This window comes from Jaculus jaculus, chromosome 18 (genome assembly GCF_020740685.1).
Source record: "Jaculus jaculus isolate mJacJac1 chromosome 18, mJacJac1.mat.Y.cur, whole genome shotgun sequence".
In the NCBI taxonomy this organism is placed as follows: Eukaryota; Metazoa; Chordata; class Mammalia; order Rodentia; family Dipodidae; genus Jaculus; species Jaculus jaculus.
In genome coordinates this window covers 22,926,206-22,946,811 of record NC_059119.1, presented here as the reverse complement: position 1 = coordinate 22,946,811, position 20,606 = coordinate 22,926,206, and the positions used below count along the sequence as shown (strand labels likewise).

Here is a 20,606-nt window from a genome sequence, read left to right as displayed (position 1 = left end):
AAACACTCAAGAAAGAAATAGCGAAGGCCTTGAGAAAATGGAAAGATCTTCCATACTACCGGATAGATAGAAATAATATTGTGAAAATGGCAACTCTACCAACAGCGATCTAGAAATCCAATGTAATTCCAATAAAAAAATGCCAGCATTATTCTTCACAGAGATTGAAAAAAATGACCTCAAAATTCATATGGAATGGCAGAAGGCCTTGGATAACCAAACATATCCTCAGTTGAGTGAGGGAAAGAGAGAGAGAAAGCTCTGGTGGCATCACCATACTTTATCTAAAGCTATATTACAAAGCCATAGTGACAAAACAGTATGACACTGGAATAAAAATAGAAAAATAGACCAATGGAACAGAATTGAAGACCCAGGCCTTAGGGCAAACAATTACAGCAACTTTTTTTTTGGGGGGGGGCTTCAAGGCATGGTCTTAATTTGTAGCTCTGACAAAGGAATGTGATGCAAGTCTGTGGGGTAGCACAGTCTAAATTTTCAGAGGAGAAGATGGTATGTAAGTGTTGATAGGTTGTTCAGAGGTAAGTGAAACGATTCTGATTCTCTTTAATATACATTCAGGGACTGAGCAATTAAGTAAATGGATAGTAGACAATAAAGCCAGGCTGTCCTTAGGGCTGTGGGAAAGTTCAGGTCAGCAATGGATGGAGGCCTGAATAATCCATGTAATGGCTGATTAGTGTTTGGGGAGACATCAGGAAGAATATAGATCAAATATAGATACAAATGGTTACATTAAAAAACGCAGAGAGAGCTGTGTATGTACGTGTTCATTCTGTGATTTCTGCTCCATGAGGGCATAGAAGCAAAGCCATCCCATGCCAGAGAGCACTCTTAGTCTCCCGCTCTTATTTCTCGTATAACTCTGCAATAAAAGATGCTTATTAGACAAATGCCTGCTTCTGGCATTGGGATAGATAATGCAGAAAGCTAACCTCAAGTGTCTTGAGCTGTTTAATGGAAACAAACAAACAGAAAACTCAAAAGCTCATATTGAGCTGGTGGACTGTCAAAGACTGTCAAACTGACTTTGGCAAAATAAATTAAAAAAAAAAAGTATCAATGCCCCAAACTAGAAAAATGCAATTAAAAAATATCATATTCATACAGAAGCTCCTTTTCCTAAAACCCCTCCTCACTGGATTCTACAAAGTAACAATTAGTTACCTGGCATCTCTGCTTTAATTCAGTTTGTGTCTGTCTCCTTGACTTTCTGTCATCTGTTTACCTCTGCACATCACCGTGCCATTATACTTAAGGGGTTTTTGCTAACCTGCATCCTCCTCCTTTAAGAACGAAAGTACAGAGCTTAAGTCATTAACCGAACCTTGCATCTTCAGCCTCTGTTGATGGCCGGCTTTCCCCTCGGGACTGGAAGCCAAAATAAAGCCTTTCCTCCCATCAGCTGCTTTGCCTTAGCATCACGTAGGTAAATACAGCAGAGCCTAATCTACCGAAGCTACAGGCAAAGTATTCATTTTCTGAAAACCATATCGATCCCCCACACACTGACAGGGATACGAAGAGTAAGGACTTCGTGGCCCACTTTCAGAATGAAAACAGACAATATGCAACAAAGCCACATCTAGACCAAGATTGCCTACTTATGCAGATCTCTTTTAGCTTTCTTCATTTCTTTCATTTGTAAAACTGAAAGCTCATGTCGGTTCACTGAAGACAGACTTGGTGACACTGGCCCATTCAGTCCTCTTTCCAGAGTAGACACACTGAACAAATCCCCTTATTTTTCTCTTCACCACAGTACCCGTCCTTAATTGGCTTTTGCCTTAAAAACTCAGCTTACAGGGCTGGAGAGATGGCTTAGTGGTTAAGGCATTTGCCTGCAAAGCCAAAGGATCCCGGTTCAATTCCCCAGGACCCATGTAAGCCAGATGCACAAGGGGTCCACGCATTTAGAGGTCCTGGTGTGCCCATTCTCTCCCTCCCTTTCTCTCAAATAAATAAAGTATTTATATATATACATATACATATATATATGTGTGTGTATATATATATATATATATATACACACACACACATATACACATACATACATACATATATATATACACATATATATACTTTATATATATGTATACTTTATATATAAATATATATACTTTATTTCTTTGATATATGTATATATTTACATACATATATCAAAAATATATATACATAAATATTTTTTTTTCAGTTTTTTGAGGTAGGGTCTCACTCTAGCTAAAGGAGATTTTTAAAAAACTCAGCTTACAAAATAAGACTCATTGAATTATAAATCCAAATATAAAATAAATTTTCTGGAGTCTATACAAACATAAATTATGGCACAAATGAATGAGCAGATGAGAAGAAACAAACTCCTTTCTAAAGTATACAAAGACCACATATATTTTCTATGATGCCCTATTCCTTCATGTGGACTATGCACAGTCACTTCCTTCCAAAGAACACTCTGTACAAAGGAGGAGGAGAACAAAGGAATTCCCCAGTAGGGTGAGGATCTGAAAAGTGTGACCTATAGTTACTCGACATACTGACAGTGTATATGCTTGTCATGGTGTGATGAAGAAATTTCAAGTCTTTTTTTTTTTTTTTTTTTCTGAAAGGAAGTAATTAGGAGAAAGTTAATACACAGTATGTGGAAACTTTAGAGTATATGCAAAGAGATCAGGAGCCAGGTAGCTTTCTTTTGTAGACAGTGACACTGAATCAAAAGAACATAGGGATCTCGCTGCCCTGGAGAGACTAGAAGGGACTCCAGTCTGAATCTTAACCTGATTCATCAAGATGGTGGCCATGCACAGCCCTCTGATTGATCTACTTCCTGGTTCTTCCCCCGCCTAGAGTCATTTTTGCCAGGTTCTTTTTGCTCCACTTGCAGGCTCATTCTGAATCTGTGCTCTGCTCCTGGATCTTGGCATCGATCAAGGTCTTCTAAACGCGTTTAAACTTAACCAGTAAAGCTCGCGCGAGTCTCCTGCCTAGTCTCCATCCCCAAGCCGAGTCACCCCCGGCCGACTCAGGAGCTTTCTGCTTCCCTGTCTTTATGAAAACCGTCCTTCTTAACTTTCTCCTCTGCCACATCTGCAGTGGTCAATTCTTTGTAAGTCAAAAGACAAGGAACTCACAGACTCCATCAGTGTCAAAACCAGAAACAGTATCTCCTCACTTTCTTTTTTTCTTTCCTTCCCTTTCTTTCTTCCTTCCTTCCTTCCTTCCGTCCTTCCTTCCTTCCTTCCTTCCTTCCTTCCTTCCTTCCTCCCTCTCTCTCTCTCTCTCTCTCTCTTTCTTTCTTTCTTTTTTTTAAAGATAAGAAACTATCCTTTACTCAATGCTCACCAAAGCAGTGATCCAGAGGCTCCTAAGAGCTCATCACTGCAGTAGGCTTAAAACTCACCCATGCCGGGTGTGGTGGTGCCCGCCTTTAATCCCAGCATTCAGGAGGCACAGGTAGGAGGATCACCATGAGTTCGAGGCTTCCCTGAGAATACAGGAGTTAATTCCAGGTCAGCCTGGGCTAGAGTGACACCCTGCCTTGAACAAAACAAAACAAAACAAAAAAACAAACAACAACAACAAAAACTCACCCACCATGGCTCAGAGAATTTTGCAGAAGAGGGGGTAGAAATGTAAGAGTCACAAGTTGAGACATCATGCCCAGAGCATTTCCACTCCCGCTCAAAAAATAAATAAATAAATAAATAAATAAATAACTGACTGCTGTTCTCACAACACATAAACCACAACCCTATAGGAAATACCTGTAATCCCACTGAGGAGCATCCCCAAAGGAATGGGCGCAGGGATGAGGAAATAGAGGGTACCAACACACAATGTATCCACATGAAATACATTGTTAATAACAAAGCAGAAAACTATCCTTGAAAATCTACTTTAAGAACAAACAAACAAAAAAAGGGCTGGATAGATGGTGTAGCAGTTAACGTGCTTGCCTACAAAACCTAAGAACTCAGGTTTGAATCTCCAGGTCCTATATAAGCCAGGCACACAGTAGCACACTATTCTGCAGTTTGTTTACAACAGGTAAAGGTACTGGTGCACCCAATCTCTCTCTCTCTCTCTCTCTCTCTCTCTCTCTCCTTTTCAAATAAATTTTTTAAAAAAGCGAAAGACATGTATGTCAAGGATTTAGATACAAAGATAGAACTCAGCCTCCATAATGTTTCCTGAGAATCTCAGCTGTGTGCTCTTAAAATTCATATGACTGCAAAATAGGTCATTAGTACCACCCTTCTTTATACATTCACTGACCACGCTAGCAACCTCTATTATTACAGCCTCTTCCAAAATATGTGCAGGGCTAGGGAGATGCCTCAGCCATTAAAGGTTCTTGCTGAAAAAATGCATGCAGCCCTACCCCTGAGAGGGGACAAAGCCTGCAGAGTTTTATCCATCAGCTCTCTAGTAAATAAAGTTCAAGGGCCTGTCTGGACTTCCCTTTCAGTATCCTCTGAAACGTTACCAAATTCGGTTGTAAGCTGCACGTGTTTTCCTTGACTCAGATCCTGACCGTCTTTGTAAATATATATTGTTATGATTGATCTCATTTGGTGGAAGACAATAAAAGGTTATTTCAATAGTGACTCAGAGGCTGTAATAGCACACTCATTGTTTCTCTCAGCAGAAAATTAAGTGATTTCTATTTCAACGCGCCCCCCAATTCTCAGGGGATGCCCTCATTTAGAGACCCTTCCTGCATACCCCACCTGGTGAAAGTGCTTCCAATGGGCACTAAGGCTGTCCACTGTGGCCTGCCCCCTCACTGGCTTGCTTCTAAGGCACTGTTGGTGGTGTGTTGGAATCAATAGGCCTGTCAAATTAAGCAGGCTCACCTAGGCAGCAGAGTAAGGGCTTTGTTGTTTCTAGCTAAGGTGCACGCACACAGTGGGAGGCAAGAGGTTAAATGAAAGCTGGGTCTGTGCTGGAAAGCAATGTTGACAGAGCTGATAATCTCCTGTTTTGGAACCCCAGGCCAGAAAGGCAGGAGGGAGGACATTTGACAACAGTTTGAAATGCATGCCTTTCTGTGCTGCTCTCAATTCTTCCATGGCTATGTTAAAAAAGTGCTTTCTTGCCAGTCTCACGAGTCCAGAGCATGGAGAAGCTAAGAAGTTATGATGGATTTACAAGGGTGATTTAATCTTTATTTCTTTAAATAAATAAATAAATACTTTATTTGAGAGGGAAAGAGAGAGAGGAAGAGACATATATAGAGACAGAATGGGCACGCAATAGCCTCTAGTCATTGCAAACTCCAGACACATACACCACCTTCTGCACCTGGCTTTATGTGGGGACCTGGGGAATCAAACCTAGGTCTTTTGGCTTAGAGATAGAGAAAGAATGGGCACGCCAGGGCTTCCAGCCACTACAAACGAACTCCAGACACGTGTGCCCTCTTGTGCATCTGGCTAACGTGGGTCCTGGAGAATCGAGCCTCGAACTGGGGTCCTTTGGCTTCATAGGCAAGTGCTTAACCGCTAAGCCATCTCTCCAGCCCTGATCTGTATTTTCAATGTGAGTAATTAACCGCAACTTGGCCACTGTGTTGAGGAACAGGAGATAGAAATTGGTTAGGCAGGTTTGAGTTAGCAAGACCTGAAAGTGAGCTTTTTAATTTAAAGTAAGAAATGTCCTTATATTTGTAAGGAGCCATCCACACTCTTTTACCTTTAAAGATGCCCTGACAGATTGCACCTTGCTGGAGGTCAAAAATATGTGTCTGGCATCTTTTCTTATCTTTTTCCCTAAAGGCACAGCCCTTCCCTAGACACCAGGCATAAAGATATGACTCAGACAAAACCTCAGAACACACCACGCAGGACAACTGGACTGATGCTCATTTCCACTAGTAAAGCACTATTCCTAGAGGAAGCTTTGATCTGAATTTTTTTTTTTCTCCTTCTGGGTCCCCACCTGCTACACAGGAGCTCTGCCTTCTAAACCTCACCCTCTCTGGTCTGTGGCTTTCATTCTTTAAATCTGTAAGACAAAAACCTGGAGGCCACTGACTTGGAGAACATTTGTATGAGTGTGAGCATCCAACCCTCAACTCCTAAGTTGAAAACCTAAGTAAGAGCCTGAGTGTCCCCATCAACACCGCAAACTGCCCTGTGAATTATAGCTTTGAGAAATTTTGTAGCATCAATCAATGTAGGATCAGTAACCATATCCATCAAACTTTAGCACATTTTCTCTAAACAAAATAGTAGCTAGGGACCTCCTCCAGGCCCCATCAACAGAAAGTTCCTGTTGTCCTTCTCTTCCTCATTGTCTAAGGGACCTCTTCAGCTAGGTCTGTGTGTGACTGCTGCTTCTTAAAGAGACCATTACCATTCCAGTTACGGTAACTCCTCAGCTGCTGCCATACACTCGATAGTACCATTCCCTGTTAGCCAGAGGCACACAAGATGCCATACATATCTGTGAAGTTATTTGCTTAGTGTCTGGTCCTTAGAGTCATCAGTAAATTTCCTTAAGTACAAGGCCATTTCATCTGTCAGAAATCTTGGATTGTGTTGGAAGCTCCCTTATAGGGTGCTTACTGGACTCTGTATCCTGATTCTTATTAACTACTGATAGGTGCCTGGGCACACATTACGTTTGGAGATCACTGAAGGACAAACCTAAGCTTCCTTTTCCTTGGTGACATCAGAAAGGGAAACACCAGAATTGCTCCTCCAGAGGAGTGTGAAATACCACAGGAATGGAAGGAAGGAGGAAGGAGTGTGAGAACTTTTGTTAAGAGAAAGCTCATTTGAGTTTTACCTGTTTTACCTCTGGCCATGGGTGGGGTCACAACATCCCAAGTGACCCAAAACACAAAATTATGGACCCTCTTTAACAGTAATCCAAAGGAGTCTTTTGTCTGCCTGGCCCAGAAACTAGCTCTCACTTACAGACATGCTAACGAGGGGGGGAGGGGAAATAGGTACTTAAATCTGAAGAAGCCCGCCCCCAAACTCACTGCAGTTTCTCACAGACACTCAATGTGGAGCCAGTCTTCTAACTTAAAAAAAAACAAAAAAACAAAAAAAAAAACACCTTTTTTAACTTTTTTTTTTTTTTTGGATGCTGGGCAAAATCTTAAGCATGCTTGATGTTATATTTTGTACATTTTGGGACTTTTCTCCATTATTCAATAAACCTTTGCCTTACTTATGCTTCATCATCTGTAGCCCTACATTTTTCATTGTCATGATACAAAGAACTCTATGAAAATCCTCAATGTTATATGTGTGTTCGCATGCAAAGATGAACCCGTGCATTTATATTGAACCTATATGTTAGCATTGGTACACCAACCTAAAGTCCAGGTTAAATTGCAACTATTCAAAATTAATGATATAAAGAAATAACCTCTTCTAGCTTCTATAAGACGCTCCCTGAACTTCAACTCAGTTTTTTTTTTTTTACATTCATTGTTCATTTGAGGCAGCACTCAAATCTCCCTAGTGACATTCAGAGGTGATTTTTCCATCTGTGAGAGCAATTACTGTGGTATATACACATTATAAAACAGTATATACTTAACATCACTTCTCAGTGGCTGAGGAGTTATCGTAACTGGAATGGTAATGGTCTCTTTAAGAAGCAGCAGTAACACACAGGCCTAGCTGAAGAGGTCCCTCAGACAATGAGGAAGAGAAGGACAACAGGAACTTTCTGTTGATGGGGCCTGGAGGAGGTCCCTAGCTATTATTTTGTTTAGAGAAAATGTGCTAAAGTTTGAGGGACATGGTTACTGATCCTACATTGATTGATGCTACAAAATTTCTCAAAGCTACAGTTCACAGGGCAGTTTGCGGTGTTGATGAGGACACTAGCCTGTGATCCCCCTGAGGTCAGGACATTCTCTTTGTACCTTAAACTTCCCAAGTGGGGCCCCAAACAATTAAGTATTAAGTAATCGTGAATAAATACATCACCACCAAGTACTAAAGCTGAGGTGGGTGTTAAATTTTGTTGCATGCAACTGTTATCTTCTAATTTTTTTCTCATTCGAGGTGTTCTTCTTGGTGAGGATTAAAGCAAAATAGTACTTTGTAGGTACTTAGGGACACAGATGCCCAAAAGAACATAGATGTCAGTCTTCCCTAAGCCTGATTCAAGATGGTGATCAAACACAGCCCTCTGTCTTACCCCCTGCATTCTTTCTTCTCCTAGAAACTTTTCATGGGCTTTTATTCTGCCAGTGGGCTCATTCTGAAACTGTGCTCATCTCCCTGACCCACCAATCAAGTTCATCCATACACATTTCAACTTAACCAGTAAAGCTTTCCCAAACTTGATAGCCAATTTGTATTCCAACCCCCTCCCCAAAGTTATAAGCAAACCCAATCCAAGTCATCATGCGGACTACTCACCTGGAACCCTTCCCAAATCAGAAGATCTCTGCTTTACTTTTATAATGGGGAAACTGGGGTTCTGGGGTGCTTCCTGGAACCCCTAGCCCTGAGTTCATATCTGCAAACTAACCAAAGAGTTGGCAATTCCAGATTCAAGAGAATGATTTGTAAAACACCACATTTTATTCAGATTTTACAGAGGAGTGTGGAAAGGGGAAGGCTGGGAGGTAAGGGGAGATAAAGTGGGGAGAAGGGAAGTACACGACATGGAGCCCAAAAGCCCATGTGGACTATGTGTAACTCAGGAGTCCATGTGACCAAATATGGATCTGGGGTAAAAGCCTTCAAAGCAAAGAGGAAAGGAAGTTCAAGGAGCTGGAGGGGATAAAAAAGAAACCCAAGGGGAGACTAAGGGCTAGGGGCTCTTCCAGCTGGGCCTGGGAGGAGCCAGCCAAAAGGAAACACCCACAGCTGGAAGGTCTTTTTAAAGAATCCTGACCTTGTGGTTGGCCAAGCTTAGACCCCAGAACTTGGCATCAAGGCTAGTCTCTTCCGGAGACAGCCCCTAGCTCAGACCAATCACTGTCTTTCTGGCTCACCTTTGCTGGAAGGTAGGACCTACCACCGTAAGGTTATACATACATTTATGAGGGGAGGGCAAGCTTGCTGGGCTGCCTGACCACTGATAAACCTCCAGCTTCTGGTGAGTTTCACCTTAGCCTAGCTGGGGCAAGCTGAGGGGTGAACCCCCTAACTCCTACTTTCCACATGGACTCTCTACCCTCTCTTGCCCTCCACACGGCAGGAGCTCTTTGTGCTTTATTTTCTGTCTTCCCTATGGTTTTTCCAGGCCCACCATATGGGCTCTCTGGCCATGTGGGTGTATTTATTCTCTTTTCTTTGGTTCTGTACTTCCCTCAATAAATACAATAATTTAATAATTTTTTCCTCACTCTTGTTTTATCTAATTCTTGGGTTAAAAATAGACAGAAATATAGGGCTTGGGTTTCAAGGACTTTCCTGAACCCCTAACACCCCATTTCATTCTCTCTCGAATTATTGTCCACCCAAGAGCTGAGAAAAGCTCCAGTGCTCTCAAAGTCACCCCAAATTCCCATATCACTATCTTTCTTGTTACTAGAACAAAGGTACAAAAACTGGCCTGGCAGGAAGGAAGATTTCTGGAGACACTTTTGTCCTAACTTTCATTAAGTTAAGACACTATTAAAACGATGAACCCTGAGAGACTGGTTCCCTAGGAATCTCATGCTATGAGACAGAAAAGAACAATGCCTGGTGCCAAACAGAAGGGAACCATGCCTTCCCCATACAGGGATTTCATCCAGTGCTGGCAACTTGTCAGACCACCTTGTAGGAAATAGTTGCATCCAGACCATGATGGGTCCTCACCTTGCCTAGGACTGCTTGGCCATGCATACCTCAAGCCTTCTACTTACACCTAAACCTCTTATCAGGACACCAAGTTGGACTTTGGGGGAAATCACTGGATCTCCCTATCTGCCTTCCTAATATGGCCACATTGAATACATCTCCTTTTTCTTCTTTATGCTATTGACTTGGCTCATTAGAATTACTAGAGCTCAAGCTCTGACTTTCACTCTAGTAACAGGGAGAAGAAACATATAGTTTTCTTCCTTTGTTTTGTGGTTATGTATATGTCTTCCCAGTTTTAGGCACGAATAGCTCACCTCTCTTTTGGTAACTTCTTTCTGATCTCTGAACTAGACTTAGAAGTTTCATTCTATTGTCCTGATGGCTCTGGAGGTTATAAATCCTTTATTATTTCTCATCCAGGGAAGAATGAAGGAAAACCATTCAACTTTCAATTACAAATAACTTACTTGTAAATGAACAAGTGTTTCTCCTCCTTATATTCTACAGCCCGAGACAAGCGCTTCCAGAACAGCATGGCCCTTCACTTTCCTAGGTGCTTCACATCTTTCTAAGTGACTGTGTACTGAAACCCTTCTTCATGAATGTTTAATGAACTTAACGAAATGCCAGACAGACAATTCATTTGTTAAACACTGCAATTCACAAAGAATTTCAAGTAGTTGACCTGGGTTTCAAGATAAAACAAAGACAGGTTTGCCTGATATAAGCAAATAGGATTTTTTTTTTCTCTCCCCAAGGATAGTAGTGAACCTGACATTCTGTCATCCCTCGCACACCCCATACCCTTTGTAATAGAAATGTCTGCAGTGGGAAGCTGGTGATGGAAGTGGGTCTTCGGAATTCCCTAATGGTAAGTCCCATTTGTAGCTAGCTAGAGCATGGACTCAGGCAGTCCTCATGGCCCTTGCTTTTTTGGGAGGATAATTCCGTTCTTGGGCAGTGGTAGTATGCTGTACAATGTGCATCTGTTCCCCTGGTCCATATCTGCTGGATTCGACTAGCATTCCCCCAGCTCTTACAGCCAGACTTTTGTCAAGTGGTGAGTGAAATGGGGTGTTAGGGGTTTAGAGAAGTCCTTGAACCCCAAACCCTGGGTTCCCATTTGCATTTAATCAAATAATTGCACAAACCAAGTTTAGAAGGATAATCACTAAATTATCTTTATATTGACGGAAGTGCAAAACCAAGGGAAGGACAATGAATAAACCCACATGGTCTGAGAGTGGACATGGTGAGCCTGGAAAAACCATAAAAAGAAAGTTAGAGAGGATAGAAGGCAAAGTGAAAAGAGCTCCTGCTATGTGAAAGATGAGGGAAGATAGAGAGCCCCTGTGGGAAGTGGGGGCCAGGGGGTCTTTTCTCTTTTCAGCCCAGCCTCACTCACCAGAACTTGGAAGTTCACAAGTAGTCACACAGCCCAGAGAGGCTTGTCCCCTTGCATGCATCTATTTATTACCTTATTGTGGTGGGGGGGTCACCTTCTGGCTTAGGTGGGCTAGAAGCTGGCTCGGGAAGAGGCCAGCCATGATGCCAAGTTCTGGGGTCTAAGCCTGACCAACCGCAATGTCAGGATTAGCTTTGAATTCTAGAAAAAGACTTCCCTCCCTGGCACGGTTTGATGTGTAGAAAAGTAGGTGCAGTGAACTAGGCAAGAGATAAGAAGTCACATTGTCCTTGGATCTCTAACAAGTCAGACCATCCTGCCTTTTTACTTTTAGGGGCTCAATCACTCTAAATGCCTAACAAAGCTACCTGACTCCCTCTCACGAGTAGGATTAAATGACCCCACGTTGAGAGCTAACTGCCTTACATAGGTATATTCGTCCTTAAGACACAGAATTAACTTCTCAAGATCCAATACACTTCCCTCTTGTGCATTTTATGTCAAATAAATATTTATTGTTAGAAGTAAATGTGCAGTACACTATTACTTAGCATGAGACTGATAGGAGACATGAGATAAAAAGTGGTTAGGAAGTCAGGTTAACAGAACCCCAAAGGTGAATGGTCTCTTGTTCCTTGGCTAAATGCAGGAAATGTCACTATACTCACATAAACCTGGCTGTCACACCCTCCAGGAAATATCTCTAGATCAAGCTTACACCCTTCATAGAGGACAGAAACTCTGATCCTTACCTAAGATGACCGGAGACATGGTAAATCTGGTCCTCCTCCTGCAGCCACTCCCCGTGAAAAATCCGGATCTGAGTCGCCAGGTGGGTTTCTCAATGACCACCCCCCCCCACTTGCCTCTATGGACAAGAGTGCCATACTGCTTCCTTCCATGTTCTAGGCTTAAGTCCCTTTCCCTTTGTTCTAAACCTTCAAGTTATAGTAAATTCTTTCTGAACCTTATTCTCCAGTCTGCAGACTTCATTCTTTGAATTCATAGGACAAGGACTTGGGAGCACCCCAAATTATCTGTGCATTAGTGTACAAGGAACCCAAAACTGCTGTATTGATACTATGATCACAACCCATGTTATTGGCTATTATTATTTCACCAATCATTTTTTATCACATTTTTGTTAACACTGGTGTTTATTTATAGCTCTTTCTATAAGGAAAAAAAAAGGTATATATGAAACCATAAAGCAAAAATATGTTTTCCCAAACTTTCTTCTATGTGTTTATATTAAAATAATATGCATCTAAAAGATTTCAAGCAGGAGATGTATTCTTCCCTGACACAATCTGTCCTTACTAACCTCCAACTGCACAGATTCAGTCCTTGCATATTTCGCTTTATATGTTTTTAAGGATGGCAATAGAGAATGGGATATTGAGGGGGACTTGTGTACCTAGACAGGAGAGAGGTTCCCAAAGGGAGGGAACACAACACCAGCTTGCTTCAGCAGAACCAGAGTTCTGCAAGCGCCCCAGCCTATCCAATCAGCTCTCTTGCCCCTTAATCCCGAGCCACCCTAATCAGCTCTCTGACTTACCTGAGCTCTAATGTAAAGCCCACCACTATCACAGCATAAGTAATACTTACGATTGGCAAGGCCTCTCTCTTGACTTTTTACATCTCCTGAACTTTCAGGAGCCTGTTGGGCTGAGATGGGGAGACCCCTGTTACATGGGCTCTTTACCCCCTCCTGCCTTCCACATGGCAGGAACTCTCTAAATTTTCTCATCTCTCCTTCTCTTCATCTAATAGTCTCTCTAAAGCTAACCCTCTGGTGTATGGATTTACTCCTTTAAATTCATAAGACAAGAATCCAGGGTACCCTAAATTTGCTGGTGCATTGGCAGATTGGTGTATTGACAAGAATCCCCAAAACTCCTGTTACAATATGTTCATACATTTTTCAGTTCTTTTTTTAATGGATTATGAATAACTATTCTCCATCTATTTTTTTCCCCTCAAAACTTACAGTGTGGAAAATTGCAGTCAAATTGATATTTGCTTCCTGTAATAAAATTGTGAGCAAAGGGTATCAGCATGTAATTTACCAAAGAGGAAATTTGACTAGAAATATGTGGACAGAGATTATTCTTCCCTATCAAATAAAGAAATGCAAATTTCAAAGAATGCCATTTACTCCTATTAGCAAAAGGAAACGTGGATAAAGATGTAACAAAAGTGGCAGTGACCCACACTGCCTTCCGGGCGCCGACAATGGCATGTCTTTGAAAGCAGTTTTTTCATCCCAATCCAGTTTCCTTAAAAGGCCCTGTTCATTCAGCCCCTTGAGCCTGCCAGTGTGTGAATGCTTGGTACATGTATTTATTCCATGAGCCCTGCTCTCTTTTGACAGGACCCATAAATGCCTTCTCATATGTATTTGACTCCCATTCCCATCTAACCATTGCAGTAATAATCTCCTGGCATGTGTAATATGACCTTGATATACCATGTCACAGGCAGAATTTTACAAATATATATATATATATACACATACATACATACTTCCCCCCCCCCACACACACATACAGTTTTATATAGGTAAACCAAATGCCTGGGCTCACAGGCCCAATAAGAACATGAGTGTTAACTTGCCCTGGCCATACTGGAAATATATTCCAGTCAGAATTAAAATGGTCATCAGAAATCACTTCCTGGTCTCTCACCACGAAGATTTTCTCTGTCTTTCTCCAAATCTGCCTTTTAGCCCCTGCTAGGTTGGTGAGCTCTTCCTAAGCCTGTGTTCCTTTCCTGTGAACCCAGCAACCAATCAGAACCTTTGTAACACAATTAAGCCTGACAAGGACCATCCCAATGAAGTGCTTAATTTATATTTTCAGAGCTATAAAGAAGCCCGCATGGCCTACAGTTCATGTTTCGGAGCTGGCGCTTCCTTTCATGCCTGTGTTTTCAGTACCTTGGTAAATTGCATAAGAACATGAACTTTGCATAGCCATTGCTTTGGGAGTTCTAATCCCATTCAAAGCTCTACCCTGCATTATTTTCCGCCTGTAAACAGCATCCAAGACAGTCCTGAGACCTGATAGTTTGCTCTCATCATGACCTGGTGATAAGCCCTCGACTTTCCATCCTAAGGCACTTGCTAAAAAGGGCTTAAGCTTCGGAATCTACTTCTGTGGCGCAGAACTGTCTCTCATGAGGACATCAAAGCCAGTCTTTGAGATGTGTTCATCAGGAAGGACAGAGGCCTTGTCTTCCATTCTATGGGAAGAGATTCTAACCAGAGTTACAGCCACACAGCAGACATAGCTGCATAATGGCATTTACACACGCATTGCATCATTGATTAAGACCTTGTCCCTGTTTCTACTTTCTCAGTCTCCCTTTCGACAGCCCAGTCACTCCACAACCTGTCTTACTTAGTTAAGTGCAGTTCAGACTGGGTCACCTTTCCTATTTCAGGGCTGTATTATGGATTCCAACACACCCTTGTTGCTTCCACAGGTGTCCAGCTTGGCTTTTCTGGGATGGAACCAGTTTCTAAGGAAAAGGACATGCCGCCCTCCCCCCCCCCCCCATGGTGATTATGGGATGACACTCATTAGAAACCATTAGCAAAAGCAATCTCTGTTTCCAAAGAGAACAATCCTTGTTCCTTGTGGCAAATGAAAGCTTAAGGAAACTTTAGTAGGAGGTGATTCTGACATGTGAATTTCACATTAAACCATTGAAAGACATCTGTTACACACATCATAATGGTGACTTTCGGGGTGATGATTCCTTAGAATTACAAATGATGTGCAAATTCCCCGTGATTTAAGCATTTGGAGGGACACGAATGTGTCCTGGGTGATTATTGCTTATTATACTCAAATGCTAGGTTTTACCATGGTCTTTGTTCCTTCATTTCAAGCCTCACAATCAGGAAATGCAATCTTATGTGGGAGGAAAGAATTACCGCTGTGTTGGGAGGAGTATCTCAGCATGTACCAGACAGTGTCCCATTGTCTTTAATTTAGTGTTTTGTGACGTATCTCCAGAATGATTAGAATTATCTTACCAAGACCACAGGAGAGGGGTTTGCATTTATAGCTTTAAGATCCAGGGGGCCACAGGAAGTGTATGTCCTGGTGTTAGAAGAACTGACTGTGGGACTAAGTCTTCTGCCTTGAGTCCTTTTATATCACTAAATGGGAATGGCCTGAGCGTGCTCACTGTTTGGTTATTTTTGTGCAGTGCAGGGTCTGAGGCTGTGACAATCTGATGAATATTCCCTGTCCTTTGTAACACAGATGGAGCCTGAGCCAGCTATGAGGCAGCCTCCATGTTGGCCTCACCGTCCTTATGTTAGCTTTTCCTCCAGCAGCTCTCACAGTGAGTGTTTCTTCTACACACAATATGTTAAGTTAACATTTAGTAGAAAACAATATATCCCTACCATAGTTCTGGCACAAATAACCAAAATGCTTATCACTGTCACAGATCAAGTTCTATGACAGATTACAATCATCTCTCTGACCCAGCACCTGCATATATATATATATATATATATATATATATATATATATATATATATATATATATACCCCCAAGATGATTTAAGTAAATCTCCAAAGCACTGGACAGATCTACAAGCCTGTTCATACACTCCTTATGATTCCATACCTAAAATTCCGAAGGAGGGCTACAAAAGAAAACACGTCAATATACAACTTACATTCTGTAGTTGGACATGGCTCTTCCCCAAGCTCTCTGACTTTGCCAGTGTGCTGGACGCTTTGAGACTATAGTTCTTCCCATTCTGGGATTCTTTCAGCTGCTCTTGGATTTGTTTTGCTTGTTTCCTGTGGGTATGAATGCATGCATGAATAAGTATTGGCATATTTTTCTCATATTTTTGAAGTTCATTCATTCCCAATATCTATAACTTGTTATTTATAAAAGCTAGATCAATTCAGTTAACTGAGTTGTTCAATCACACCAGGAATTACTTCCAACTGGAGATACTAGGGTTTTACTCATTGTCATTACTGGGTTCACAACAAGAAGTGTTTGTAGAGGCAGATAGGGACTATAATGTGTTGTCCTAGGTGCTGTAGATGCAAGAGGGCCTTGGCCCTCAGTGATCAACTCTAAAAAAAACTTTCAGAGAAGTGCTTGAAGAATAATGTCAAACTTTGCAGTTAGAGCCTGGCTAACATATTTCTAAAGGTACATTTCAAATATGTGCTGCTTATATACATTTAAATGCATCTATTTTCTTTTATGTCTTCATTGGTAGCATATTTACTGCTTTAACAGCCTAAATATAAATAGGTAAGTTTTAGACTTTATTTTCAAAGACAGAGAGAGGGAGAATGGGCACCCCAGGGCCTCTAGCCACTGCAGATGAACTGCAAATGCATATGCCACGATGCATCTGGTTTTAAGTGGGTACTGGGGCATCAAATTCAGGTAGTTAGGATTTGCAGGTGAGCACCTTAACCCCTGAGCTACCTCTCCAGCCCCAGATGGCTTTTATTTTATTGTATTTTATTTTGTTTCCTTTTTTTCCCAGATGACTTTAAAAAAATGGTTCATTTTATTTATTTATTTGAGAGCTACAGACAGAGAAAGGGGGGGGGGAGAATATGAATGGGCGCGCCAGGGCCTCCAGCCACTGCAAATGAACTCCAGACAGGAGCGCCCCCTTGTGCATTTGCCTAAGTAGAATCGAGCCTCGAGCCAGGGTCCTTAGGCTTCACAGGCAGGCGCTAAATTGCTAAGCCATCTCTCCAGCCCAGCCTAGATGACTTTTAAGTTGCAAACAATTACATAGCAATCTGCCATACATCACTGTCAATACTAAGCATGCATCAGTCCATCTATTTTTATAAAAATTCTTTGTAATGGAGCAGTATACTATTCCATTTAACAGATTAAAAAAATCAAGGTCTATAGAAATTAAGTCATTGCCTAGGAATAATAATTGCTATTAAGTAAGAAAGCTTGACATTCAACCCAGTCAATGTGCCCGCATATTCCTCTTTGGGAGTGTGTGTGTTAATGTGTGAGCACAGTTGTGCATGCCATGGCTTCACGCAGAGGACAACTTTCTGTCCTAGATCTTCGCCTTCCATCTTGCCTGAAGCAGAGTCTATTGTTCACCACTCCCTCTGCCAGGCATCCTGTGATCTCCTGACTCTTCTTGCCCCAGGCATCCTGGGATTACAGAGGCCCAGCAACAACATGGAGATTTTATGCAGCTTTTGTCCATCAGACCTCAGGTTCTCATCCCTGCTCAGCAAACCCTTTCTCCACGGAGCCATGTACCTGGCTGTGTGTTTTCTAGTGAGTGCCCACTTGGAACTGCCAAGCACTTGCATATGAGTCATCCACTTCTAAGGAGGGAGGCTGAAAGAACTCTCACTCCGTGGTCCTTGGATTCCAAGAAATTTGCTCTTGCTGGCATATGTGGAGTGGCTGTCATTGTTTTCATTCGTTATTGCCTGATCCGCTTTAGTGCTCAGAACATGCCTACAAATTCCTCTCTCTGACTTTGCTTCCCCCCAGTTCTCTGTGACCCAGAGATCTGTTGACGGAGTACATCTCACATGGTGAGTGTCTCAGGCAGGAGATCTGGAATCACCAGGATGGGGTTTTGAAACCAGAACCATCCGATCTGCTGGTTTTGCCTTTCTAATAATTACCTAAACTTCTCTGAGCCTCAATTTGTTTCTTTGTAAGTGGAGGTGATAAAAGCTAGCTTCTCTGGATACCATGGCAACTAACTGCCTGAAGATATCCCTTTTCTCTTCATTATCCAGCACCCTCAGTCTTGAGGAAAGATTTAACAGAACACTGCCCCATGATAAGATAAGAGATTGCACTAATTATATCTCTCACACAGCACCAAAATTTTCTGGAGGATTTGGAGGCTAGGAGCAGAGTTTTCCCCCTTTTAAGTTTAAACCACCCACATGATGTAGCTGTTTGTTGAACTATTTCTTTTATCTTTTCAATTATTTGGGTGGGGCAAAGGGACTATCTCCACTCTAAATTGCTTTAACCCAGTTTAATATTCCATCTGCTTGAGTAGCCTGTTGTTGAAAATAAGTATATCACATAAACTTTTTAAGAAGCCCTGGGCAGGGCTGGAGAGATTGCTCAGTGGTTAAGGCACTTGCCTGAGAAGCTTAAGGACCCAGGTTCGATTCCCCAGGATTCACATAAGCCACATACACAAAGGTGGCACATGCATCTGGAATTTGTCTTCAGTGGCGAGAGGCCCTGGTGCACCCATTTTCTCTCTCTCTCTCTCTCTTTCTATCTATCTGCCTCTTTCTCAAATAAATAAATAAATAAAACATTAAAAAATTAAAATGAAAAAAACAAAAAGAAGCACAGGGCAGCCACAGAAGCAGGGATTCATGCAAGAAGGAAGGAGGGAGTCGGGAGGAGCTAGCCAGAGTGCAAGCAGTGTTGCGCTCCAGGGAATCTAAATCGTAGAAACCTTAACTCTGCAGTGATCCCAATTCGGAGTTTGGGAAAGAGAAACTTTAAAAAATACATTCTTTGTAAAAGTAAATGAATGTATTTCCTGAATCCTCTCTTCTCCTCTCCCCTTCCCATGCAAGTCCGAAGCCAGTTAATTCCCAGGATGACTCATCATTTTGGAGGCTGCCTTCTGCTCTTCCCAAACCTCCCCCTCCCTGCCCAAGCACAAATGTTTTTATTTCTTCCTCTTCTTGTAAGTTTATGAAAACAGAGAAAATCCTCCTCCTCCCAATACACACACACACACACACACACACACACACACACACACACACACACACAAGCACTGTTACTCACTGGAGAATTGTTGCTCTGGGCCTGACAAAGCATGTGTGTTGAGTAGTCCAGGTATGCCTGCACTAGCCCAGTGACATTTACAGACCCCTGAAGTTTAAGTCTATATGGAATAATGTATTGAAAAGATTCATTGTGGGATTCAGTGTGGACTTCACAAACCCATAAAGACCCAGCTATGGGAAACGTCTCCTCTTCACCTGTCCCTGGTGGGAGATGAGCTCAGAACAGATGGCTTGCAAGCATTTCCACCACTGTATGCTGGCAATTGAGGACTAAGACCTTCATCAATGGAAAGGATCACAGGACTGTATGATAGCATCCTAGTGAGCCAAAACCTCCTGCCAAGAAGGCAGTAGCCTATCGGAGCAGGTAGCCTGTTGCCATGGATGCATTTTCCCTTCCCCGTTTTGAAAAAAATTACACATCTGAGATTCTACCTCCTGCAACATCTCTCACATCTATCCAAATTCTAGTTTTAGAGTAGAGTGATGGCTTTTGATTTCTCATCTACTAAGGATTCATTTTTCAACCTCAGTCTTCTTTCTCATACAAGTTGAAAGTAACGGGAAAAGCTTTAAGAACTTAGTTTCTATTTGAAACATATTGGTGTGATTTGAAACTTCCAATTAAAACTTTGTGTCAAGGACTGGATAGATGGCTTAGTGGTTAAGGTGCTTGCCTGTGAAACCTAAGAACTCATGTTTGAATCTCCAGGTCCCACATAGCCAGGTGCACAGAAATGTAAGGGTGCAATGTTGCGCAGGCACCACAGGAGGGCACAAGTGTCTGAAGTGCCTTTATAGTGGCTGAAGGCCCTGGGCCCATTCTCTACTCTCTCTCAAAAAAAAAAAAAATATATATATATATATCAATAACCTATGAGGACATGCAGTTTACTGGAAATGCTCTTTATCTATCTCATCACATTACCCACCTCCATTTTCTTTGTTTTGGCTGTAATAATTAATGTGGTTATGGTGTGATAACCTTCTTGGAAATCATGTAATGTCACTGCCAATAGGGTCAGGAAAACAGGCCTGGGGCAACAGTGAGTATTTATGAAAGTAGAGCATAAATGACCATGAACATGGGAACTTTTAGGTAAGTCCTAACTCTCTTGAGCCAGGACTGTACATCCCAGAATACCAACTATGCACCCAAATGAACTAATTGGCATGGCACTGAGCAGGGGCTTCCAAGCTGAAATGAAAAACTAAAAATGTAAAGACATCAACAAATAGATTGTATGCATGAAAATGAAGATCAAACCTATCCTTTCATTCTCAGTGTTAGGAAAAAGGAACTACCAATTCAAGGATTTTCAAAAATAAACATGTCAGAGCACTATAAAAAATGCATTTTTCTCAGCTTGATGTAGAGCATACTTCTCAGGCCAAGAAAATTAACCTTTGGTCTCTAGTGAAAAGTATGATTCCAGTTGAAAAGGCCCTCAATTATTACTATTATTACACTAGCTTATTTCTTTATTTTGAATTAAAATGTGTTCTAGTGAGGTAGGTAGGACAGCGTCACAGTGTGTGCTCCTCTGAGCCTTCAGGGAGGAATGTGACATTGGACAGTATTTCCATTAAACACTC

The 20,606-nt window shown here is 41.8% G+C and overlaps 1 protein-coding gene across 9 annotated transcripts in view; it reads right to left on the bottom strand.

Annotated features, from left to right (window-relative positions):
- Nrg3 (neuregulin 3) overlaps positions 1 to 20,606 on the bottom strand; it is a 1,113,809-nt gene that overhangs the window by 27,706 nt on the left and 1,065,497 nt on the right. For all 9 annotated transcript variants that reach the window (XM_045137824.1, XM_045137830.1, XM_045137828.1 and 6 more), the window contains exon 6: positions 15,893 to 16,019. In XM_045137824.1, the coding sequence (XP_044993759.1) occupies positions 15,893 to 16,019 (127 nt within the window). The remainder of the gene's footprint in view (positions 1 to 15,892; positions 16,020 to 20,606) is intronic.